The 27314-nt window shown below is 37.9% G+C and overlaps 1 protein-coding gene across 8 annotated transcripts in view; it reads left to right on the top strand.

The window, feature by feature from the left end:
* Positions 1-27314, top strand: part of UBR5 (ubiquitin protein ligase E3 component n-recognin 5) — a 138787-nt gene that overhangs the window by 23373 nt on the left and 88100 nt on the right. For all 8 annotated transcript variants that reach the window (XR_009253372.1, XM_058698726.1, XM_058698725.1 and 5 more), the window contains exons 2-5: positions 18961-19005; positions 19382-19463; positions 19966-20042; positions 21144-21263. Coding sequence is in view for 7 of the 8 variants with exons in the window: in XM_058698726.1 (XP_058554709.1) it covers positions 18961-19005; positions 19382-19463; positions 19966-20042; positions 21144-21263 (324 nt within the window). In the remaining variant the exon portion in view is untranslated. The remainder of the gene's footprint in view (positions 1-18960; positions 19006-19381; positions 19464-19965; positions 20043-21143; positions 21264-27314) is intronic.

Below are 27314 nucleotides of genomic sequence, written 5' to 3'. Positions count from 1 at the left end.
ATTACCACCCAGAGGCTCCATCTCCAAATGCCATTACGTTGGGCATTAGAGTTTCAATATATGAATTTGAAGGAGGGGGGACAGAAACATTGACTCCATAGCACCCAGTGTGATTTTTATATGATTTCTTTCTGTAGCTTGTATATATTTCGTGTAATCTCTGCTTATGTATCTGAGGTTCTTGGCCATGGCACTGTGCTCTCAGGAGAGGCCTGAAGTGTACTGTTGACTACTTCACCGTAATCCTGTGTTTTCCTCCTGAAAATGAGTATCCCAGGATGTGCAGACTTAATAATTTTTCAAAATGTACTCAAGCCTGACTCAACATTTAATGTGGGGAGGCCTCTGTTGGTCTTTTCAGACATGAAACATGAAAAAAGTTCTTCAAAAGTTACTATAGTCAGGGCTTGTTTTTTTCTTTTACTACCTTTTTGGGAATGTTTTCTTACATTCTTCATCTGGTGAGGAGCAGGAAGAAAGATTTTCTTTTACTGTATTTTCTTCTTTATTAAGGTTCTCTTCCAAGCACTTACGTTGTTCTGTAGAGCCTTCATTTTGTATGATTTCTTATCCACACCAGGTAGCCAAGTGCAAGGATTCTTGTGTCTGTGCCCCTCGTATCTGCTGTGTTAGTAACGTCCACGTCTGTGAGGTACATTCGTCTTTCTTTTTTGTGTTTCCATCCTATCAGCTGCCTTTAAGTAATCTATTTTGATATTCAGCCTTAAAGGGAGATTTTGATTAAAAAAATAGTTATTTGATCACAGAAAGGTGATATATAGTTTGCCTCCGTTATTCATTCTCATAGTTGTACGTTGACTAGCAGATTGCTCTAGCACCGTCCACGGTTTAGATGACTTATAAGGAAAACTAATTCACATCTTAGAATTATCTTCTTGGCTTCCTGAAGTGTTTTTGGAGAACTTTAATTTTTTTAGTTGTGTAAGAGCCAAACATTTTTGTTTGTTTAATAGATAAGTCATTATAAATGTTGTTATTCAAATATGCCCCTTTTTGTGATGAATCCCAGCACCCTTCATGGCCCGTTCCAAAATCCTGACGCTCCTGAAAGCCCTGGCCATCCCTCACAAAATCTTTTTCTTCCTCTTTCTCCTCCTCCTCCTCCTCCTCCTCCTCCTCCTCCTCCTCCTCCTCCTCCTCCTCCTCCTCCTCTTAACTAATCTCTGCATGCAACATGGGGCTCTAACTCAAAACCCTGATATCAAGAATTACATGCTCTACCAACTAAGCCAGCCAAGCGTCCCTGTCACGAAATCTTCTAACTCCAAATGAATCCTGTCTTCTCGGTGATTCATGCTTAGAACACTCCTCTCAGCACCTGGTTTACCGTTTTATTATTTGTCTGTCTGTGTGTATAGTTTGTTTTTACAAGTATATTGTAAACTCCTTAAGGTGTGTGGATTGAATCAGTGGGTTTTCAATGTTCCTTTTTTTTCTCAGGCTTCCTAAGGGGTAGATCACACTGTCTTCTGTAGCTGTGGCTCATGGTTAGGGGCGGTGTCTCCAAGTGTGTAGAAAACTCCCTCAGGTGGTTTGATACGGCTCTCTGCCCTCCCTAGGGCATTTTATAGCGCTATTTACTTGTAATACTTCACACCAGGCCTTATACTCTGGGTGTTCAGGAAGTATTGTTGATTGAATGGGACCCTTGGCAGGTGTTGGTATGACAGCAAGAGTAGAGGCCTGGAGAGGTTTTGTCTCACACCCTCCCTCCCACCTTTTACTTGACAATTGCAGGTAAACCAGTCTCTATGTCTATAGTCTGCTGTTTTCTCAAATGGAAAATGAGGACACTGTTACATCAAGGACTTGATATTAAAAATCTGTATGTTTGTTTTCCTGAAATCAAATTAAATATAATTCTGTGCTGGTGCAGTTTCTAAGAAAATGTTCACAGTTCAGGAAACTTTAACCAGTTCATGGTTAGTGAGAAAAGATTTTTGAGATTGTTTTTACTACTTTCCAAATTTTAAAGTAATCTTTTTATGAAGTATTGGTAATGGTGTCTCTCCCCCCCCTCCCCGCCCCATCTAATTTGGCAGTATGAAAGGTTGGCAACCTTATCTTTGTCTTTATAATTTGAAGGAAATTTTATTTATCTGTTAAATCCAGAAGTCAGAGATAACATGCTTTTTTGTACCTTAAAATCTGTGACTCCCCTTTGGGGACAGGTTTCTATATATTTGTTAGCTCAAGCTTGTAAATATACCTTTTCAAAGTCTCTGTCTTTACTAATATGTATTTTGTCTGCTTAAATTATTAGTTTCTGATAGAGGTATGTTAAATCTCTCCTTGGAGTTGACCATTTCTCAAATGGTCAGTTTTTACTTGGGTGTATTTTTGAGGTTGTGGTGTTGAGAGTATTCACATTTATGAATGTTAATGTTCTTGGTGGATTATTCCTTTGATTGATATGTAATGTGTCTCTTTATTCCTCTTAATACTTTCTTTTCTTTACTCTGATAAATTTTGACTTTTAATTGTGGGATGAGCAGTTTGAATAAGTAGATTGATTTCTCCTATCTGGATTTCATATTTTCTTATCTTTTATCCTGCTGCTTTTATCCCTTCTGTTAGAGTCCTAGTTTTCTGCATTCCCTTCCCTTTTTCTTCCTTCTTGGTTTGGAAGCCATAGATTGTATTTCTGTTCTTTTTGTGGTTACCGTTAAAATTTTCAGCTGCAGTGTTTTCAACAAAACCGGCAGCCCATTCCAACTTCCTCGTGAGGAACTCTGCTCTGGTACTGGTCACTCACTGGGGAGCACTTTGGGCTTCATTTCCCTCCTGAGGAGATGTTTATCTCATGTGTGGTCTCACCTTTGTCTTTTGTTTTTCTCTTCTCTACAGTTGTCTTTCATGGCTGTATATTTAGAGGAGGGGAGGTTTTCCCAGAGTGAACTCACTGTACCAGCTCTGCTCTACCCATTTTTCCTCCCTTTGGTCCGCATACCTGTACATCGTAATCTGTAACTACTTGCTAATACATTTTGTTCCTTCTGTTTGTTTTAGTGTTAGCCACTTTTTTCAGCTTCAGATGGAAGGAAGAGAAAGAACAGGAGCACCCAAACCTGTGGGAGGCCTTTCCACAGGCTGTCCGCATCAGGCTTGGTGAAATGCTCAGGGTTAAGAGGAGGAAAGTACAAAGAACTTAGTGCTGGACAGAGCGACCGTAGGGTCTTACTGTGAAGTGGTCATCTTTCCCAATTGTATTCCCATTGTAGACTGGCTCCATTTTGTTCGATTTGCTAGCTGTTTTGCTCTGTCAGCATTAAAGCATTATAAAGATGCCGCTTATTTTTGTGGGAAACGGGAGGGCTACGCTGCATGTTTCAGCTCTGATGATGGCGACTGAGTTTTGCAGGCCTTCCTGTTCTAGCCCAGCACTTGCTAGGACAGGTCTGCGACGGAGGCGGTTCTGAAGAGTGCCAGGCTAGAGATGAGTTTAGTGTCCGGATGTGTTTCACAAATTACTCCACCACCTTCCCCTTTTGGGGGATTGACGTTTATTATGCAGAGAGGAGGTAGCTGATCAAACCAGTAAACCTGCTAGCTCCTGGTGCTGCAAGATTGAGAACTTAGTTCTCTGGCTAGTAAGCGATTTTCAGGCATTAAAAAAAGCATGGGGAAAGAATTTAGCAGTTTGGGAGGATAAATAGGGATTGGCACGTAGGAGGCTGATGTCCTTCATAATCTTCCCCAGGGTTAGCCCTTTTAAAGCATCATTATCCACACGCTATGTAAAAGCACTGTGTGTGTGTGTGTGTGTGTGTGTGTGTGTGTGTGTGTGTGTTAAGTGGTTGTGAGATGAAGAGAGTGGGACTGAGCTGGGATGCAGAACTCTCTGTCAGTGATGTCAGTCTGGAAATCGGACACTGCCTGTTAAGTCAACTTCTATTGGGTTGAGTGTTTATTGTAAGATGAAGAATGGGAAGCATTTATTGGTGGATTTCTGAAGGCCAAACTTGGGAGCCAGGCCTTGGCTGTGGTAGCTGTGTTGCCAGAAAGAACTTTGTATTCATTTGTGCTCCCTGGTGATAAAACAAAAGGGATCTGGTAAAGCTCTTAAATTTGACCCTGGTGTTTTGTAGTTTTGACATTTGTTTGACTCTTCCGGTTTAACTCTCTGAATTATACCTAAAGGAAGGCTTTCTGGATGAGAGACCCAATGTTAAGAACTCTTAGTAGGTGCAAATTTCAAAGAAGCTGTTTGATACAGCTTTCACACCCCCTCTAGGTACACTGGTCAACATGTTCTTTTAATAAGTGGGGTTGTCGGGCAGTTTGATTGTAAGGCTTACTTGATTAGTCTGGCTTCATGGAAATAAAGATGCCTAGCAAATGTCTGCTTATATTGTAGAAGGAAAATGATACTGAAATCTTGCCCTGTCCTACAAGTAGATAATTTCAAATCATAAAGATCTTTTATTTTTCCATTTTAAGGAATAAACATGCCTGTTGCCATATTATTTGGATTTAAAAATGATCTGTTGTAGATAGTTGTGTTTTCTAACCATAAAATTTTAGGCAGAGTAGGATGTTAGGAGTATTTATGCTATTTACTTTTTTTTTTTTTTTTTTTTAAATCCTTGAACAATAAGAAAATTGGGACATAGTTTTGGTTTAGGTAAAGGGAAAAGTTTTGGTTTAGGAAAGACAGCCTGTCACTGTTGAGCTCTACATTTTGGAGAGGCTTTCTGTGTGCTAGGCACTCTATAGGGTTCTGGGGTAAGGAGATGGTCTCTGCCTTAGGAAACTTGGATTTTTTTTTTTAATTTAATTTTTTAAAATTATGTATTTAATTTAGAGAGAGACACAGAATGCATGTGGGGAGGGGCAGAGAGAGAGAGAGAGAGAGAGAGACACAGAATCCGAAGCAGGCTCCAGGCTCCAGGCTCCAGGCTCCAGGCTCCAAGCTGTCAGCACAGAGCCCGATGTGGGGCTTGAACTCACGAGCCGCGAGATCATGACCTGAGCCAAAGTCGGACGCTTAACCAACTGAGCCACTCAGGCACCCTGGGTACTTGGATCTTAAACCAGTGTCTTCTAGTTCCCCAAGATCTTACTAGAAAAAATGACCTGAACAGTGTGTCCTGTTCAACTTCAGTTTGAGAAGCACAAGATTAAGCATAGTTAAATGGGTTTCTTTATTGCAGTGCTTATAAAAGTGTAAGAGACATATGTGAATTGTGAATTTCTGAGCGGGAGCTATCCTAAGCAACATTCCTAAAACTTGAAATAGTAGGATTTTAATGCCTCTCTTAATGGACTACTAATCCTATGACTATTTTAAGCAATCCTTACCTGTATTTGTTGTATTTAAGAGTAGTGATTTCCAGGGACGCCTGGGTGGCTCAGTTTGTTAAGTGTCCCAACTCTTGATTTTGGTTCTGGTCATGGTCTCACAGTTCTGTGGGATCAAGCCCTGCATGGGTGCTGAGCCTGCTTGGGATCTTCTGTCTCCTTCTTTCTCGTCCCATCCCTCCTCGCTCTCACAAAATAAATAAATAAACTTTATATATATATACATACATACATACATACATACATACATACATACATACATACATGTATGTATGTATATATAAAAAAAGTAGTGATTTCCAAAGGTAGTTAATCATCAGAATCACTTTGGGTGTTTAGAACTGAAAAAAAAAAATCCATCTTGTGAGTGGATAATATGTTTATGTGCTTTAAAATTCAAAAAGTGTACGTTGGCACACAGTGAAAAGTCTGCCTCCTTGCTCTGTTCCCTAACTGCCTACTTCCTTTTCTCATAGGTGACTAATGTTATTCCTTCCAGAGATACTTCATGTGTGTGCCATAACTTATTTAGCTAAAATATAAACCATAGGGCCTTGCATTTGGAGATTTCTGGTTTAGTAGGTTTGGGTGGAACCTGGGAATATGTCTTTTAAAATGTTCCCTAGAGACTGTGATGATGAGCTAGATTTAGGCACTATTATTTAAGATGGTACATGTTACTTTTACATGTGGTGTGTTACCCAGTTTGTAAGACAACTTTCTGAAGCAGATATGGTAACAACCATTTTTGGCAGGGGTGGAAAATTGAGAGCAGATGTTAAATGACCTATTCAAGGTCATGTTCTTTTTTTTCTTTTTTTTTTTTTGTGATGGTGGAGCTGAGACTCAAAACCCGGGGCTGTTTGCAGGTATCTAGGTAGGACAAGGCTGCCACTCAGTGTGACTTTATGGCCACCTTTATGCCGGTGAATGGCTAAATAGCAACAACAACAAAACCAGTCAAAAAATTAATACAGACATTTATATCCAGTTCTTCCTGTTTTGGTATTACCTTAGTTAGAGTGTTTTGTTTGATTACTTGCCAATAAATGTCCAGTGATTAGACTTTCTCTAGTTTGTATTTTAAGGCACTGAGCCCATTAGATCCGTGTTACCAACTTCAGGCACTTAAATAGGAGGTTGCACACCGACTTTTATCTGTAATTTTGCTTACTGATGAGCTGTCTCTCTCCCTTCCCTTTGCTTCCAACTTCCTTTTGGCCCATTTATCACTTTTCCTTAACACCAACCCAGATTAAACCATCAAGGAGGGAGGGAGGGGAAAAGAAGGAGACTGCTCTCTGGGTGAAGGGGACTGAGAGAGTATCCTAGGCTGAAAAGTACTGAGTGATTTTCCTCACTGTTTGGTCAACTCTTTCTGTAGATGATTCTGCAAGAGTTTCATAAATTCCTCATGGTCTTGCAGGGCCATTTGAATTAGGGCAGAGACTCCAGGGGGTTATTTTGTAGGACAACATTCCTTTGGTGTATTTTTAAAAACCTGGTCTTATAATATTGGTCACATAAGAGAATATATAAAAATCTTTAAAAATAGCTATGAATCCATCATTTTGAGGCAGTGTGCAACTTAGAGCCAAGACATACGAATGTCTATTCATTGGTTCAGCCACCCATCCATTGGCACACAGTTACTAGGGATTTGCTCTGTGCCAGGTCCTGGGGATTTAGAAGTTAGTAAAACATGCTTCTTGCCTTCATACAGTTTGTCAGGCTGCGAAAGAGACAAATACTTCATCAAGCAAGTAGTTATATCATATGAAGTGCTCTGGAGGAAGTGTGCCCCCAGGTATAAAGTAGGATTCAGAGAAATGCCTAGGTTAGTGTGGAGTGAAAGGTAAGTTAAGGTTTCCCAGGTTGTTTCAGCCTAGCCTTGAGGGGCTCGTAGCTAGATGTGTAGAAGGCAGTGGCATGTAGTTACTCTAAGCTGAGGAAATAGGTGTGTTTAAAAAAATAAGAGAGTAGTTTATGAGTATAATCTAGTTAAGGAATTGTGAGAGGATAGTGATGTTTGGAGTATAGAATGCTCTGGAAGAGCGAAGAGATGAAATTAGAGAGGTAGTAGGGGCAAGAAGAGGAATTTTTCATGCTTTTTGAAATAAAAACCCATGCACAAGAAACAAAGGAATTATTGTGCATATACAGATTTCTAACACCAAGAATTCCCGGACTTCGCTCTCATTCTCTGGATCCCATTCCCTGGATCCTCACGTTCCTCCTATCCTTGATCTCAGGATTAGAGTTGGGCCCTATTTAGGTTGGCAACCAGTTAAGCCAGAACTTGGTTTGAGCTGCAAAATATAGCAGGCTATCTGAGGATATAGAATATAGTTCAGTAATGATAATGGCTGCCATTTATTGAGCATTTAAATGCTTAGTTCTTTCCAAGGTAAATCACAAAATTACCTTTAACCCTATAGCAGCACTACCAGACAAGTGGTTTTATCCCCATTTAACAGACCAAGAAACCTTCCAAGTTCTGGGAGGTTAAAGTAAGTTTGCCCGAAGTTACAGAGCCAGTTAATGGTAGGGATGGAATCAAACCCAGGTTGGTTTGTCTGACACCGCAGCTCATCCCCCCTCCCCCCTTCTCACAAGACTGCAGCTGTGGTTCCTAGGGCAGATGGAATGGCAGCTCAGGAATGTAAGATGACCATTTCAAAAGCAGTGAAACTATTTCATCTTTGATGTTAATGTTATCAAGATCCTTGGTTATGAATATAATGTCCTAATTGTCTTGTTTCTCTGGGAAAGTCAGATTTCATTACAGGTATTTTATTTCAGTTTACAGTTCTATCTCAGGGATCAAATAACTTGCCAAATGTCAGTAGTTGTCCTGTGATGTGTATCAGTTGTCTCATGACACATTCGATTTGTATGTAGAGTTAAAATTGGGATTATAATGATTTGAATACATTAGCTGCATCTGGCAGATACTTTAATGAATGATGTTGCCGATATTCAGAATGTAGATATGGCCTAAGGGTAAAGAAAACCAAGAATTTTCTCTTGAATATTTGGCTGGCTGCTATGCTTTTTGGAGGGGGCTCAAAAGAAGTCTTCTCAACCTGTTTAGTATAGTTTGATTCTTGTAGGTGTGTATAGTCTTGTTGTTTAACCAAGTTGGAATTAGAAGGACTTAAGCAATTGTCAAGAAGAATTAATGTATAAAGGCTGTATCTTGTATCTTTTTCTATCAAATTTCTTGTCCATTTGGCATGTGTATTTCCCTTTTCCTGTTTTGAATGGAGCTGAAAATAACATGGTATTTTGGCTTTAAAGGAAAATGACTCATTTTGTTGTGTTCGGCATTTAGTTTTTCAGAGATGTGTTTGACTTTCAAATGGCACAGGAGTTTGGGATTTTGGTCTCCTTTTCATTTTATTAGGAAAAATGTTATTCATGACACTAGATAGGAGTTTGTAAGCGGGATATTTTCCAGGTTAGGGGAAGAAATTATTTGTAAGTAGAAAGCCATTTTTTTTTCTCCTGTGAGAGAACATTTCTGTAATATGAATTTTCTCATTTTAATTTTATAGCACTCTTTTCTTTTTTAAAGGTTATTTATTTATTTTGAGAGAGACAGAGGCAGCATGAGTTGGGGGAAGGCAGTGAGAGAGGGAGACACAGAATCCCAAGCAGGTTCCATGCTGTCAGCATAGAGCCCTACATGGGGCCTGAACTCACAAAACCATGAGATCATGACCTGAGCTGAAACCAGGAGTAGGACATTTAACCGACTGAGCCACCCAGGTGCCCCATTTTTTAGAACTCTTTTAACGGTTTTGACTGAAAACCATTTTAGGGGAAATAGTGTAAAGAACTTCCCATTTAAAAAAATGTGTGACATTTAATGAATTTATAGTATTTATTTGGAAACTTACTTTCTTTTCGGTCTTGAATGCATCTTGAAGGTGAATGTCCTGTATCATTTCTTTAGGGCAAAGTGAACATATTACAAAACTAGCATTTGTCATCTCCATAAGTGTGAAGTATGTATAGAAGTCCTACCTATAATTGTCCTTCAGGAAGCTGACAGATGGGTTTTCCCTCTGTAAAAGCTGTCATTTGTGTGATTTGGGGTCTTTTAATAGTAAAGTCAGATGTTGTCTGGTTGGCTTAGTTCTCTTTGGGTAGGCAAAAAGTGAGAAAAGTCAGACCACTATTTTAGAAATTGTAAAGTCAAATTTAAAGAAATAAAATGTGCTTATGGCTGAGCAAAGATATATTAGGGATCACTGTACACGCTGAGATTTGAATTATAAAACTGTAATCAGATTCCTCTTTAGCAAGCAAATACTTTCTTCAGAGGTTGGGAGGAGTAATCCTTCCATATCAGTGGTCTCAAACCCAGATGCCTGCAGTCCTGGGTACCTCTCTAGTCACCATAAGGGAAATAAGCACAGTTTGTAGATCTCATTTTTCAAAAGCTAAAAACCTGAAATTCTGTGTGAAATCCTCCAAGTTTAAATGTTGGCCAAGAATCTTTAAAAATCTTTAGAAAATTTAAAATGCTATGTGATTCAGCATCATGTGTACATCTGTAGGCTGGCAGTTTGTGAGGCTCCCTCTGCCCCCTTTTAGTAATTGACTATAGCTTTTGTATATAAATCTTAGGGAGGCTCTTCTGTATCTTTGTCCCCACTGCTGCCTCTTCTGTTGAAAACCATTGGCAAGTGAATTATAGTCACTTAATGTCTTTCATAGAAGTTTAATACTATCAGGGAGGCACTATTAAAAAGTTAAATCTGTTTTATGCTACTTCATGTTACTTCACTCTGCCATTGTACATCTAAACGGAATCACGTATGGGCAAATGATTTATTCGAAGTGTAAGACAGACCAGTGGGTTTTAGTATATAACAAATGGGTTTTAGTGTAATAATATGGAAAGTTCATTAATAGGGTTTCAGATTCCACATTGCAATCAACCTTTAAGAAACTATTACTTGTTGAGTTTTAGTGTAGTATCAAAGAATATGCATAATTTAAAAACTATTTTAAAAGTGCATAATTAGATTATTGTGGCTGTAATAGTAAGAAGAATGAACAATTACTTGTTTTCCAACATCGCTTTAGTATTAGCCACTTTAATGGCACCATGCATTTTAGAATAGAGTACTGCAGTTCTCAGAATGTGGTCTGTTGACTCTGTGAATCCCTACCTAAGACCCTCTCACGGCCTTGCAGGTCAAAACTACCTTCATAATAATACTGAGGTTTTGTCTTTTCCACTGTTTTGAAATTTGTGCTGTTGTTCAAAAGCAGTGGCGGGTAAAATACTGGCTTCTTAGCACAAATCAAAGTAGTGGCACCAAACTGTATTGAAAATTACTGTATTCTTTACTTTTTTGTACTTACAGGATAAGAAAAGCCAGTTTAACTCAAGGGTGTTCTTGGTGAAGCAGTAAATCTTAACCTGTGGATGTCTGCCCCTTTAATACGTAGCGTGACGAAATGAAAAGAACGTTCGCTGCCTTGAGGAAAACCACCTTTGCAGTTGTTTTAGTTACAAGCCGAACTAACTGTTTTCTTCAAGAATACTATTTTTACTTAAAAGACGATATTTGACAGACATTTTCTCAAAAATGACCGTAGTGTGCCTGTCACTTCAAGGAAAACAGCTGAAGCTATTTGTTGTCAGTAATAAAAGTGAGCTTTCAGTCACATATTAGAATTTTGGGAAATTTGTATTCATCATTGTGTGTTTGACCCTGTAGATCGTTAGTGACTTTAACAAACATGATTTTTGAAGATCTGTTTAAGTCAGTCAACCATTATTTTCCAAATGACCAATGCATGCTGTTCTAGACTCACACATGGGCAAAAGATGTGGTAGGTTTCAGGTTTCACATTGCTGCCAACCTTTAAGAAATGATCACTTGTCGAGTTTTGGTATAATATCAAAGAAGAAAATCTATTGTGACTTGTAAGGAGTATTAAAAATATCACTCCCCTTTTCTAACTTCTAAGAAGAGGGCCAGCTGTTCTTCACATACTTCAACCAAAACAATATACTGTAACATACTGAATGCAGAAGCAATCTGAGATCTAGCTATCTTATATTAAGACTGATAATAAAGAGGTCTGCAAAAATGTAGAACAGTAGAAATGTATTCCCATCACAAATATTTTTGGAAAAATAGTTATTTTTCATAAGGTAATTTTTGTCCGTATGTAATGAGTTTATTATTTTTGAAATAAATATTCAAATATTTTCTCGGTGTTTAATATTATAAATATCAGTGTTTCTGACTCTTATAAACAAAAGCAATTTGGTGTCCCCAATTGTTAAGAGTGTAAAGTGGTTTTGAGATAAAATTTTGAGAATCCTTAAAGTACGTGAGGAGTTGGGAAGGGAGACTCTTCCCTGTTGGGAAGACTCTTTAGGAATATGTGGGGAGGTGAAAAACATGTATCCAGGGATTCTGATGTACTTTCAGAGAAAACCCTTCATAGGAGATAGAAAGAAATAAACTTAATGGTCTCTGTGTTCTTGAAGCCTGAAGTATTTTGGTAAATTTTTAGTTTCTCTTTGTTTTTTTAATTTTTTTTTTTTTCAACGTTTTTTATTTATTTTTGGGACAGAGAGAGACAGAGCATGAACGGGGGAGGGGCAGAGAGAGAGGGAGACACAGAATCGGAAACAGGCTCCAGGCTCCGAGCCATCAGCCCAGAGCCTGACGCGGGGCTCGAACTCACGGACCGCGAGATCGTGACCTGGCTGAAGTCGGACGCTTAACCGACTGCGCCACCCAGGCGCCCCTTTAGTTTCTCTTTGGTCTTTATCATAATCTTATTCTTTGGTTCCTTAGTGTTAAATTTTCTGAAGTTTTCTGTGGTCAGCTGTGACATGAGGAAAATTAAGGACAAAAATAGGAGTTTTTAATAGAGCTAAATTTATTTAGTTTATATTTAATATAAGATTATGGCCTCACATTTTTGCTGTGAAAATGAAGTATAGTAATTTTTTTTTTTTTTTTTTTTTTTTTTTTTTTTTGGCATGTGTGTGTTGTCCAAATAGCTACATTGCTTCTCTTATTATTCATCCATTCCCATTCCCATTCGCCATTTTGGAAATCCTGAAGCTGGGGAACCCATGAGCAGTGTTAATTAAATTCAGTTAGAAGCAGTACAAAATGAATTTAAAAAAAATGTATCCAGAAGTTGAATGTCTTGAAGTAAAATTTCAGACATACAATGAAAAAGTCTTTCATGATCACAGAGATAAGAGAATCATCCCTAATGTGTTGGTGCTTCTTGCTTGGGCCAAGGCAGCCCTAATCTTTCCAGGTTCTTCCCTGCCATCCTGTTGGTCAGGATATCTGTAGCTCCCAATATTTCAGTCATAACACAGGGTGGGTGGGTAGCAAGAAAGGTTTTAGAAAAACAAATCCACAGTGTAGATGAGAAGGCTCTGTTGACCCCTTCCATCTTACACCCAAGACCTCCTAAAGAAGCTTCCCTAGGAACATTCCTTAGGTGGTTTCCTGTTGCCTTGCTCTGGGACTGTGTGAAAAGGGGTTTTGGGGTTGGATGCCCTCTGGACTGGATTGAATAAGGCAGCACCAGGTTTTAAATTATCTGGTGGGGGAGGGTGTGCTTACTAGATGCTGGCACAATTAAATGATGATGTAAAATGCCCTTGGTAATTTTGCCCAAAACAAAGCCTTTTCTCCCTGTGACAGTGGCTGGCAGGTGGGATCACCATGTGATAGCTTTAATTTGATGTCAGTGAGAATGTTGAGCAGCTGGCATGCAAAGAGACTGTTCAGAGGTGGCAGTGTATATAGTATGATGCCATAGTTGTGTAAAAGAACAATGTGAAAATTAAGGACTGAGTGCCTATACTTAGAAAAGTGCAGGGTGATATAGCAGAAAAGGCCTTAAGTTTGACTCCTATCTCTACCATCTGTCTAGCAACATTATCTGTAATTTCATTGCTTCTTGAGTTTTGGGCTTTAAGATTTAGGGAGTTTTCTTCTGGGGAAATGCCAGCAATATTCCTACAGTGTTTTCTTTTTCTACAAGAAGATAATCTGAGCACAGATTTTTATTGTACGATTTAGTGATGTAGGTAAACACTACTGTTGGCTGTTGTTTCTTTATATGGATTATTAAACCATTTATTCAAAAATAAAATAAGGGTATGCAAAAGTTTTATTCTGTGGATGGATAGGTAAAGGTTGGAGTGAGGTCACTTTAAAGGCAGTATGATAATAATGATTATTGGGTTAAGTGGTGAGTTATTAAACGTTTTCTGTATGTTAACTCGTCTGCTTATAAGAGGTATATGGGCAACTGTCCTAAAAGAAATCTGTATATTTGCACTTTTCTTGCCCATTTTTTTTTTAAGTTTGTTTATTTTTGAGAGAGGGAGAGGGAGAGGGAGACATAGAATCCAAAGCAGGCTCCAGGCTCCAGGCTCCAAGCTGTTGTCAGCACAGAGCCTGACATGGGACTCAAGCCCATAAATCACAAGATCATGACCTGAGCCGAAGTCAGATGCTAAAACTGACTGAGCCACCCAGACGCCCCTCTTGCCTGTTTTAAACTTTAGTTTGAGGTGGAAGACCTAGGGAGTTAATTTTGTTGAGATTAGGATCAGGAACCTTTTCTTCTTCTGAAATGGATTATATACAAGTATTATTATATATTTTTCACTGTTGGAACTGTATCTAAAGAAGCGGAAGAGTGGGGAAAGACTTGGTTTATCCCATCTTTGCTTGGGAGAAGTTGTTGACTTCTGTAGGAAGAAAAGTAGGGCTGTCAGGAAAAGTTCATGGGGGAGGTAATATTTGAGCTGGTCCTGAAATAAGTAGGAGTGATGCTGGTAGAAATGTACTGGTGGCAGATTTTGTCAGTTTTCCACCATTAAGATAATTACTGGTAAACATGAAACATGGGAAGGTGTAGCCTGTCTTACAGTTGCAGATCTGTGAAGGCTATCATCTTGTAGTAGTTAGCTGGTGTGTCAGGAATATCTTTCCATCCTGGAGAATTGAAGCCTTTCTATGATCTAAATATACCATTTTTTAGTTTTAGAAATTCAGCTAGAAATCCACCAGGTTTCATTCAGTGTAGGGGTATGTAGGTCTGAACATGCAGGTGTGACATGTGACGGGTAGATAGAGAATTCTAAAATGGAGGAGCCTGCATTGATGCTATTACCAGTTGAGGCTCAGTGAGAAGATGAATTATCTTTGAAATTAGAATATTATATTTGGGGAAAAGGAGATTGAATTTATAGGGGATTTTCAGGGCAGCAATGAAATATGTTAGAGTCTAGTAGGTTATACTTTGATTTCTTGTCTGTTTTTTCAAAAGCTTATTTATTGGGGTGCCTGAACAGCTCAGTCGGTTAAGTGTCTGACTTCATCTCAGGTCATGATCTTGAGGTTTGCAAGTTTGAGCCCTACATCAGGCTCTTTGCTGTCAGCATGGAGCCTGTTTTGGATCCTCTGTCCGCCCCCCCCCCCCCCCCCCGCCCCTGCCCTGCTTGTGCTTACACGCTCTCTCAAAAATAAATAAAACATTAAAAAAATAAATATTTATTTATTTTGAGAGAGAGTGTGTGCCCTCATGCACGCACAAGTGGGGGGAGGGATGGGGTAGGGAGGAGCAGAGGAAGGGGGAGAGAGAGAATCCCGAGCAGGCTCCATGCTCAGCACAGAGCCTGACAGTGGGGCTGTGCTGGGCTTGATCTCATGACTGGTGAAATCACAACTTAAGCCAGTATATCGAGATTTGGACACTTGACCAACTGAGCCACCCAGGCGCCCCTCTTGTCTCTTTTTAAACATCAGTTTGCTGTTACCTTACATTGGTGCTTTAAGAAAAAAATTCCAGCCTTTGGATCTGTAAAATGCCTATAAATTTAAAGGAATGAAATAGGTTATTGAATTGGAATATAGAATAAATCTTTGGTGTAGGAGTACTAAGCATTGTCAGGAGCTTATTGCTAGCCTATCCATTGTGTGTTACAGGCACTTCACAAAGGCTTTCCTGCCTGTCCCTGAATGAGATTAAATGTTGAGTTATGAGGTTATTTTGTAATATTGTGCTGTGCTCTTAAAATTGTTTTCCATCACAACCACATGTAAAGATTTATTCTGAAATGGAATTTGGTGAGTTCTAGGGTAGTTTTCCTTTTATTTTAAAAACAAGGGAGATTTTTTTGTTCATGTTGCTACAAGAGAGAATATAGTTAATGAGTTTAAGCATTGTAAGCCTTTGGAGAAAGATCCTTTAAAGTAGATGAGTGCCTAATAATCACGTATAGACATTCAGTAACTTAGTACATGAATGTGATCCTTGGTGTGCAGTGATACTGTGATTTGTGTGTGTGCTGAGGACTCTATGATGTAAAAGGGGGAACTAAATACCCTTTTATTTTATTGTATTTTATTTTATTTTTTAGTGTTTATTTATTTTGAGAGAGAGAGTATGAGCAGGGGAGGAGCAGAGAGAGAGAGGGAGAGAGAATCCCAAGCAGGCTCTGGGTTGTCAGCACAGAGCCCGAAGTGGGGGCTCAATCCCATGATCATGACTGATCTGAAATCAGGAGTCGGACACTTAACCTACTGAGCCAGGCACCCCAATACTCCTTTTTTGTTTGTTTGTAGATTTCTTTGTCATGATTATCTGGGATTTATGCTTAGGGGACCAATTTAGTACTAGTAACAGTCTTGATATTTGCAAGAATGATAAATTTTTTGTAAATTTTGGGGTTAAATTTAAGAAATTTAAAAAACTTGATACTTGGGGAAACAGCCTAAATGTCCATGTAAAATCGGTTTGTATATGAAAGTTTCAGATGGGTTAGATGCAATTGAATATGACAGTAGGTGCTATTCTCATGTAAACTGTAGGTATGTATTCCCCACTGATATATGTATTTGCTTTTCATTCTTAAGAATTCTAGGACTGAAAAGAGCCACATTTTCCCTTACAGGGTGAGAACATGAAACCTGACAGACTCAAATGAGCCCTATCAGTAGTAGATGAGCTGGGAGTAAGTCCCAGATTTCTTGCTATCCACTAGGCATCGTTTCCAGTACAGATGGTGTACATTTCAGATGTGGTGAGGAGTCCACTGTGATTTTTAAGATTAGAAAATTAGTAGTAACCAGCCCCTCAGTGGCCTGAAATTTGCTGTTGAGTTCTTGACTTAGTACTTTTAGCGTTTTTATGTTCTCAAAGCTTATTTAGTGTTACAAGTACTGTGTACATGGAATGATATTTGGAGCCCTGAAAGCGGCATTTAATTTTTAAAATCAGTTATCCCGCAGTTTGAAAAGACTTTGATAAATTTTATCTGCCCCAACTCCTCTCTCTCTCTCCTCCACAACTGTGTACTTTGTGAAAGTTGTCCATTCAGTTTGGTTGAAGAAAAAGGAATGGGGTTGAAATGGGTTTACTTGTATGCAGGAAAACACATACCTTCTCAAAGTGTCACTACTGTTCTGTTTAGGAAGTAAAACCTTTCTTAGCCTTTTCCCTCCAACTCTGCCCCTTTGCTCCAGGGGTTCTGAAAGAGCCTTCCAGTTTATTTTATCCCCATTTTCTAGTTGGTCTTTTCTCAGAGCTCATGAATCCCATAATGCTTTACTCTTAAGGTATTTTATCTTTTCTTGGAACGTAGAAGAAGCATGCCTTGTAGATGAGCAAACTGGGATTTGGTGAAAAGGCTTGACTTGACTGGACAAGGAAAACACATTTTGTTAATGAAAGTAAATCCAACAGTAGGCAACAAAAATGAAAATGTATTTTCTTTGGGGCCAATTCACACATGGTCAAGTGCTGTTCTTTGGGAGTGAGAATAAAGTCACCAGTGAGTGGGAGAGAAGTTAAGTATGGCATCGTCTGAAAGTAATTCTTGCTTAGGAGTAAGATTCAGAATTGGAAAGTAACTGTATATATGTTAGTGTTTGAAAGATGTTCCTCAGCATTAAACAGAGAATAGAATTTATAGGATAAAGTAAAGTGGAGAGACAGCTGGGTCCTACTAGAATCTCTTACCGACATATTATTTGCCCGTATAATACGGTTTGTGGCAGCTTTTTAATCCTGAACTGGCTTTAAGCTATGATGTATTTTTGGAGTATGTATACCACTCTCACCTGTCAGCACAAATTATTGGAATTTGAAGTTGTGTATTTTTGTCACTTGTTAGAATGCAAAATTCATGGAGTTTCTTAATGTTTTAATTTTTTTCTATTGCTTTCTAAAATTGGTTTTAAGAGAATTATTTATGAAAAAGTTTCAAAGACCAAGCAGTTGTTTTGGTTATAGAAGTTGACAAAAGTGCCTAGTTTAAATTAGTATTATAATATTTTATATTCAAGACTGTTTCCTTGAGAGAAACTGCAAAATCATAATAGATTACATGAGTTAATGTCTTCTAGTTATTTAGCCCTTTGAGATTTTTCGAAGCATACTTGACACTCTTGGAAATGATGGAGGTGTATGTGCACCCCAGTGTTTATGACATTATCAGCATTAACCAAATTATGGGAAAAACCCAAATGTCCATCGATGAGTGGCTAAAGAAGTGGTATATATGTGCAGTGGAGTAAAATGCAACCATCAAGAAGAATGAAATCTCGCCGTTTGAATGACATGGATGGAGCTACTCAGAGTGTATTATGCTAAGTGAAATGAATCAATCAGGGAAAGACCAGTACCATATGATTTCACTCATGTGGAATTTAAGTAACAAAACAGATGAACATGGGGGAAGGGAAACAAAAGGCGGTGGGGAGACAAACCGTAAGAGACTCTTAACTATAGAGAACAAACTGAGGGTTGATGGAGGGAGGAGATGGGCGAAATGGGTGATGAGTATTAAGGAGGGCACTTGCTGTAATGAACATTGAGTTTTCGGTGTAAGTGATGAATCACTAAATTCTACTCCTGAAACCAGTATTATACTATATATTAACTAAAATTTAAATAATAACTTGAAATATTAAAAAGCAAAAGAAATGGGAGGAGGTGTTATTCGTGTTTTATAGATGACGTGGAGGTTTTAATTTGTACAGTTTTGCATCAGAAGGTCCTTCAGGAACTTGAGACTGTGTCTTAAGTCAGTTAGGCTTTCATGCTTTTTCTGTCCCATTATGTTAAATTCTTAATAGATCTATGCTCCTCCATATTTTCATTCCATGGTATACATGTACAAAGAGATATGCAAGAATCTCTTTTGACATATGTAGCACACAGTGTTTAAAAACTGGCTTTCCATCGGTGTTGCTTCAAGAACCAGCTTTATTGCCACTTTTTGTATTATAAATGCTAGGAGCCTCAGTTTCCTCATCTGTAAAAAGGGATTAATGTTGTTATTATTGAAGTTGCTAATGGGGCAGTGAGGGAAAGTAGGAATTGTAGGGAAATGAGGGAAGTGTAGGGAAATGAGGGAATTGTAGAGTTGACTTGTGACTCTTTTCTTGGGACAAAAGTCAAAGACAATATAAAAACATTCTTGCCATAGCAAATTTCTTTGTGTGCTACTATTAGAAATCACCAAATAATGATACGAGTACCTATCAGAACTATTTTTGTTTAAAAATAATTGGTACATGTAGTTTATTCTCCTTTCGTTTTGTTTTGTTTTTAAAGGTTACGGGAAGTTTCAGAGAAACTGAACAAATACAACTTAAACAGGTAATAGTTTTAAGGTATTTTAAATTTTCTGAAAACGATTTTTCTTAACTAGGAAAAAGAACTCATTTAGGTAGAAGCTACTAAGAATATTGTAAGCTATCAACTTTTATTAATTCGTTTCATTTTAATTATAGGTTCTATTCATACTGATTTTTTAAAAATCTGGCAGACCAAGGACATACAGTAACTATGAGGATATCACAATTATTATTTTTCACTATTGCATTAAGATATGTAAATAATAATTTTTAGAAACAAGTTTTGCCAGCTATCTTTCCTTTGGTTAACTGGATAAAAACCAAACAACCAACCAACCCTAGAATGTGTTTGCCATTTAAAAAATTATTTTTCTTTGTCTTTCTTTTTTATTCCCTAGCCATCCCCCTTTGAATGTATTGGAACAGGCTACTATCAAACAGTGTGTGGTAGGACCAAATCATGCTGCCTTTCTTCTTGAGGTAAATCGTTTACTGTAAGATACAGAAATGAAAAGGAACAGTTAAAGTAACAATTGTGCATTATCATGTGTCTTCCTTTTAAGCCAGAAAATTTTCTGTTTTTAAAATAGAAGGTTCTTGCAAGAGTTATTTCAGAGATCACCCAGTTCTATTTCCTTATTGTGTACATTCTCTGGTTCAGAGAAAGCTTAAATGATTTACTACAGCTTGAAACTAGCTAGTAACAGAATGGAGAAGTTCCTGATATCCAGTCATTTACTTACTCTGAATTCTGTTAGATTGGGATACTTTACCTTATTTTTGCTGCTATCCTGATCATGTATGTAACACATACTTGCGCACGTCAGGTGTGAGTGCCTTCTGGAAAGGAGCTTATATGTTGTCTTATGAATTGACAGTGATGGGGACATAATCTGTTTATTGAATAAATTCATATTTTAATACACATTTTTACTTGGGGGCCATTTCTTCTATTTTTTTTATTTTTATTTTTTGCTTTCAGGATGGTAGAGTTTGCAGGATCGGTTTTTCAGTACAGCCAGACAGATTGGAATTAGGCAAACCTGATAATAACGATGGGTAAGACATTATGCCCTTTGCATTTAGTAAGTATTTAGCTCTTAAAAGATATTATATTAAACCTGTGTTTTGGGGCGCCTGGGTGGCGCAGTCGGTTAAGCGTCCGACTTCAGCCAGGTCACGATCTCGCGGTCCGTGAGTTCGAGCCCCGCGTCAGGCTCTGGGCTGATGGCTCGGAGCCTGGAGCCTGTTTCCGATTCTGTGTCTCCCTCTCTCTCTGCCCCTCCCCCGTTCATGCTCTGTCTCTCTCTGTCCCAAAAATAAATTAAAAAAAAAAACAAAAAAAACCAAAAAAAACCTGTGTTTTGATTCTGATAGCCCTCAAGTTTAAGAAAAAAGCATTGCAGAAAATGAGGGACTTAAAATAGTGAACTGATTATTTTGTAGTTTGATCTTAATTTTTCTGCAAGTGGTGATTTATAGCTAAAATATTAGCATTAAAAATAGCAGAAGAGTGGATCACTTAACAGAAGTTTGTTACCAGAAGAATGATTTATGTATGTGGTAGGTCCCAAGTCAGATCTGCTCTTTGATTGAAATGACTTTTTAGATCTTTTTTTTTTTAAGATTTTTAAGTAATCTCTACACCTAATGTGGGGTTTGAACTCATGACCCCAAGACTGAGTTGCACGCTCTACCAATTGAGCACTGGCACTCCGTGTTTTTTCCTTTTTAATATTTCCAAATCCAGTAACTCAATTTGAGATTGACAATGGTGTTTAAAATTGTAGTCTTTATAAATGATGATATATTAAAAGAGTTACTGGATAATGTATGATGAATTTCAGTTGACTGCCTCTAAGGAAAGCATGATTCCTTTAAAAAATCTAAAGAACAATTCATTTGCAGTTAAACCATGAAAACACTTTCAACCAGGAGTGAGTGCTGGATTGCCAGGAGCCTGTGATTTGTTAGGCTTGCTCTTTGATGTGAAGTATACATTCCAGGAGGAGCAGTGGGAGAATTTGTGGGGTTGGTATTTGAGCACAGTCACTGCCAGGGTAGTGAGGCTGGGAGACCCAGGCTTGTGCCTAGGCAGTTTGGAACTGTTCTGTAGCTGTTCTACCTCCCATTTTTGTTTTTGTTTTTTCCCCTCCCCAGGTCGAAGTTGAACAGCAACTCGGGAGCAGGGAGGACATCCAGGCCTGGGAGGACAAGTGATTCCCCATGGTTTCTCTCAGGTTCTGAGACTCTGGGCAGGCTGGCAGGCAACACGTTGGGGTAAGTTGTGACCACTTGATGGCCTCCACTGGTCTGGGCCTGCGCTCTGTGAATGCTCTCACTCTGATTGATTGTCTTCAATATTATCCGGCTCTGTAGTGAGGAAACTCCTGAACTCTGGGCAGGCATTCCCATGGGTCTTGGCGAGGCAGTGTGATAAAAATAACCCATGCAGGCTAATTACAATTAACCCAGGCCCTTGACCTTTTAAAAATGTCTAATGTTGAGATGTGTTTATCATATCACTTACCATGTCATTTGTGTTATTTCAGTTTTTCAGTGATGCCGCCTTTGGTCTTACTTGTGCTAACTCTTGGGTAAAAAAATCTAACGTTTATTTCTTTCTAGTATCCAAATTTGGTAGTTCTTTCTGAATTAATTTAGTGAGGTTTGAAAATCATGTGACTAAACCTGACAGCCTTTAATAAAGGTATTTTTATGTTTTTTATTGATATATTTGACATATAACATTATATTAGTTTCAGATGTATAACATAATGATTTGATGTTTATGTATTGTGAAACGATCACCACAATAAGTCTACTTAACATCCATTGCCATACATAGTTACAAATTTTTTTTTCTTGTGATGAGGACTTCTAAGATCTTTGAAATAGGCAATAATACAGTATATTAGCTACAGTCATCATGTTGTACATTACATCTCCATGACTTATGTATTTTATAACTGGAAATTTGTACCTTATTTTTACTTTTTAGATTATTTATAAAATGTATACCTCTTAAACTAGATAATCAACTCTTCCATTTTATCTAAAGTTGATAAGCTGTCAAATTAAAGAAATCATATACAGATCCCAAGCTAGATGATTTTACTCATTTTATGCCTTGATTCTTGAATAGCTAGATTTTCTGAAATTACCTGATGAATGATTAGATAATGCAAATCAGTTAGAAAATATGTTCAAAGACTGATCTGTGAAATATAACTAGAAGCAATTTAAATTGTTTTAAAATATAGTAAGGGGAGGAGGAAGGTTTTAAGCATTTTAAAAATATTTTGACACTGAAATTCTAGGTAAAGTTAGATTTGAAAATTGAGGGCTCCAAATGCTTATATATATATTTTTGTTTGTTTGTTTGTTTGTTTGTTTTGTTTTGTTTTGTTTTGTTTTGTTTTTTTTGTTTTTATGCTGAACTAAGTTTATTTTGAGGTGAGGGGAAGGTTATTTATTTGAGTACATCCTTTATTTAGCTCATTCTGTGCTAGAACTATTAATAGGAAATGGTAGCTCTGATCTTTACTAAAATATTAAGTATCTCCTTTTAAGGGTCCTATGCACATAACCAACAGAACAACAGTGTATGAGAAAGAATTTTGAAAATGATATGTAATAGAAGAGATTTTTTTTTCATTTGATAAATCTGGAAGAAGTTTGATTACATTTATTTAAGAAAGAATAACTATTATGTATGATACTATGTCAGACTATACCGTATTCTTTAAAAAATTGCTGTGTTTCGTTGCAGAGTCAGCAAACTATAGCCTACGGGCTAAATCCATTCCCTCTTGTTTTTATTGAAACACAGGCGTGATTGGTACTTTTACTGTCTGTGGCTGCTTTGTGCTAAGATGGCAGAGATGAGTAGTTTTGATAAAGACTTAGGCCCACAAAGCCTAAATGAACTATTTAGTGTTCTGCTCTTTACAGAAAAAGTTGGCTGATCTCTGGTTTAGTTTATGCATTTATATAGTGGCATTTGTTATAGTGGCATAGCTAATCTGCATTTATTTAGTGGCATTTGTTATAGTGGCATAGCTAATCTGTGGTCTGTATTTATTTTTAAATTAAAGTTTTTATTTTGGAATAATTTGGCTTTCTGTTGTTCTTGAAGTGCATCACTGAAATAATTTGACTTTTAAAAAGTTGTGAAAACTTTAACCTAGTCTCCTCAAATGTTATTAACATTTTAAATAACTGTAGTACAGTGTTCATAACTAAGAAACTACTAACAGTGATTAGTGTGCTTAATCTACAGAGTTTATTTACATTCCACTAATTGTCCCACTAACACCCTTTCTCTGGTCCACCCGTTCAATTCAGGATCCCATATTGCATTTAGTTGTCATGCTTCTGTAATTTCTTCCAGTCTGGGACAGTTTCTCAATCTCCTTACCTTTCTTGACCCTGATTAGTTTGAAAAATGGTTGGTCCTGTTCTAGAATGTTTGAATTTGTCTATTAACTCATGATTAAATCCAGGTGATGCCCCCCCCCCCCCCCCCCGTAAGCGTAACTTTTTTTTAGAGTGGTTTTCAGGTTTGCAGCAAAAATGAGACAAAGATAGAGATTTCCCATATATTCCCAGTCTCCACACATGTACAGTCCCTTATTATCAGCATTTTCCACCTGAGCATTTGTTAAAATTGATGAACCCACATGGGTACATCATTATAACCCAGAGTCCATAGTTCACATTAGATGTTGTACAGTCTGTGGGTTTGGACAAATTTATGACATGTATGTATCCTCCATTATAGTATCAAACAGAGTAATTTCATTTCCTTAAAAATCTTCTGTGCTCTGCCTCCCTCTCTCCCCTCTGACCCCTAGCAATCACTGATCTTTTTATTGTCTCCATTGTTTTGTCTTTCCCAGAATGTCATTTGGTTGGAATCATATGGAATGTAGCCTTTCCAGATTGGCTTCTTTCACTTAGTAATAGGCATTTAAGTTTCCTCCATGTCTTCATATAGCCTGATAGCTTGTTTGTTTTTAGTGCTGAATAATATTCCATTGTCTGGATGGTACCACAGATTATTTGTGCATTCACATACTGAAGGACATCTTGGCTGCTGCCAAGTTTTGGCAATCATGAATAAAACTGTTAATGTTGTGTGCAGGGTTGTGTGTGTGTGTGGGGGGGTGGGGGTTTGGTGGGTATACGTTTTCAACTCCTAAATACCAAGGAGCACAATTGCTGGAATATATCTTTTTTTTTTTTTTTTTTTTAACGTTTATTTATTTTTGAGACAGAGAGAGACAGAGCATGAACAGGGGAGGGGCAGAGAGAGAGGGAGACACAGAATCGGAAGCAGGCTCCAGGCTCTGAGCCGTCAGCCCAGAGCCCGACGCGGGGCTCGAACTCACGGACCGTGAGATCGTGACCTGAGCTAAAGTCGGACGCTTAACCGACTGAGCCACCCAGGCGTCCCTGGAATATATCTTAAGAGTATGTTTAGTTTTTTTGTTTTTTTATTTTGGGGAGAGAGCACGTGGAGGTGCGTGCATGAGTAGGGGAGAGGGACAGAGGAGGAGAGAGAGACAGACACAGGGAGAGCGAGAACCTCAAGTAGGCTCCACGCTCAGCACAGAACTCAACTCAGGGCTGGATCCCATGACCCTGGGATCCCGACCTGAGCTGAAAACAAGTCGGATGCTCAGCCAACTGAGCCACTGAGTATGTTTCGTTTTGTAAAAAACTGACTACTGTTTCCAAAGTGGCTATCCCATTTTGTTTTCCCACCATCAGTGAGTGAGAGTTCTTGTTGCTCCATATCCTCCTCAACAATTGGTATTATGTTGTCAGTGTGCTAGATTTTGGCCATTCTCATAGGTGTATAGTGATATCTCGTTGTAGGTTGCATTTCCTTAGTGAGGTACCATGTGGGACATCTTTTTATATGCTCACTTGCTATTTTTTCTGGTGAGGTGTCTGTTGAGGTCTTTGGCCCATTTTCTAATTGGATTGGTTGTTTTTATATGTTTGAGTTTTAAGAATTCTTTGTATAATTTAGATAACAGGCCTTTATAATATGTGTCTTGCAAATATTTTCTCCCAGTCTATAGCTTGTCTTCTCATTCTTTTGACAGTGTCTTTTACAGAGCATTTTCATTGTGCCTTTGGTGTCATTGCCATACCTGAGGTCATCTAGATTTTCTTTGGTATTTAGCTTGTAAGAGTTTTATAGTTCTGCAGTTTATATTTAAGTCTGTGATCCATCTTGAGTTAATTTTTATGAAGAGTGTGAGGTCTTGTGTCTAGATTCAGGGTTTTTTTGTTTTTGTTTTTGCATATGGATGTCCATTTGTTCTGACACCATTTGTTGAAGAGACTGTCCTTGCTCCACTGTGTTGCCTTTGCTCCCTTGACCCAAAGATCAGTTGACTGTATTTATGTGGGGGATTGGGGTCTATTTCTAGGCTCTGTATTCTGTTCTTTTGACCTGTTTGTCTTTTTTTTTTTTTTTCCAATAGCACACTATTTGGATTACCCTAGCTTTATGAATCTTGAGGTTAGATATAGTGTCTGTCCTTTAACTTTGTAGTTCTTCAGGGTTGTGTGTTGGCTATGCTAGGTCTTTTTCCTCTCCACATAAACTTTAGAATTAGTCTGTTGGTATCCACAAAATAATTTGCTGAGGTTTTGATAGGGATTGCAGGTGATGCATTTTTGGCAAGAATGCACAGAAGTAATGATGGGCCTTTCTCGGTGCATCATGTCAGGAGGTGCATGATGTTGGTATGTCTCATCTGATGATAAGGTTACCCCTCATTAGTTAAGGTGGTGTTTGCCAGGTTTCTTAATTATATTAAGTTACTATTTTCCTCTGTGTAATTAATGTGTACTTTGTGGGGAGATCTTGATGACTATGTAACTTATTTTATGCTTGATTTTAGCACAATGATTTTTTGCCTTAATTATTTCGGTGGTGTTGGCCAAATATTTTTTTTTAATTTCCAATTTTTTTTTAAATTTTCATTTGTTTTATATTTATTAATTGGAATTTGTAAAGAATTTTCCTTCCTTGTCCATTTATTTCTTGTTTATTTCTATTTAGTTCTTTGTATCATTATGGTCTCATTAACATTTGTTTTATTCTTTAGTTTATAATTCATTACTATTGTGTTGCTCAGTTTGTCTTGGATTTAAGTTCTCTTTATAAATAAAAGTTGGATATGACCAATTATAGTGGAGTGACTGAAATATAGCAGTGGAATTTTAGGACTTTCCTGATAAAATGTGTGACAAATATAATAATAATAAAGTATAGGATATTTGATCTTGAATGAAACCTCTGTAGATATACTTCAGAAGAAGATTAGGGCTAATCTTAAGAGTTTAAAATGCAGAGAGAAGCAATTTTTGAGTCCTCCATTCTTATCCTTGCCCACACTGCTTTGTGCACCCACTCTTTTCTGTCCCTCACTCTCTCATCCAAACACATGCGCAGAATAAACTCTGTGTGAGCTTTCTTTCGTGTTTCATGGGTTGAAGTATTGAGAAATGTCACAGGTATCACAGCATCCACTAAGTCATTGTCAGTCATTTGTTTACCTTTATTTGGTCCTGCAGATGTCCACAAAGCATAAGCACTTAAGGGCTAATTGTTTCTGTTTGGCCTCTGAAAAGTCTCAGTTTGTTGATGGTGAAATTGTGATCAAGTTATTTTGTAAATTAAATTTTATAGAGTCAAAAATATTTTTCTTCATAATATATTTTTTCTGTGAGTTGTATAATGGGTGTTTTTTCCTCTTTCTGTGTTGATTACAGTGAACTTTAAAGAAGTTTGCAATTTATAACATGTCATAGAGAATCAAGGAAGGCAGAGCTTAAGTCTCCCAGAGGGGATTTTTATCCACAAATTTACCAAATGCAGTCAAATATGAAAGGGACCATCCCCGAAGACTGTGGCACCCCTACCCCCTGCCCTTCCTTCAGAGTCCAGTTTTGCTCCCTCTGGGTTGTGAATCAGGGAGTGAATGGACTGTATCTGAGAGCTACATTTGGAAGAGTTGGGGATAGTTGGCTTTTCTTTTTCCATTAACATAGATAATTGAGAATTGATCATTTATTTTGACCGATCATTCTTAGGAATGCATAGTACACAGAATTTATGGGATTTTTAGCATTGTTCCCTTTGGCCTTTTCACTGTTGGCAGGTGTTTGTGTTAAAGATTTCTCATTCCTCCTGTTTTCTCCCTTTCATAACTAGCAAGATTTATCCTGGGAAATATTTCAAAAATCTCCGATGTAATTTTGTTCAACTCATTTCAGACCAGGATAAGGGTAAGAACACCAAATTTA

The sequence above is a fragment of the Neofelis nebulosa genome, chromosome 14, assembly GCF_028018385.1.
Source record: "Neofelis nebulosa isolate mNeoNeb1 chromosome 14, mNeoNeb1.pri, whole genome shotgun sequence".
Classification (NCBI taxonomy): domain Eukaryota; kingdom Metazoa; phylum Chordata; class Mammalia; order Carnivora; family Felidae; genus Neofelis; species Neofelis nebulosa.
The sequence above is the reverse complement of the archived record's forward strand: the minus strand, read 5'-3'. Positions and strand labels throughout refer to the sequence as shown.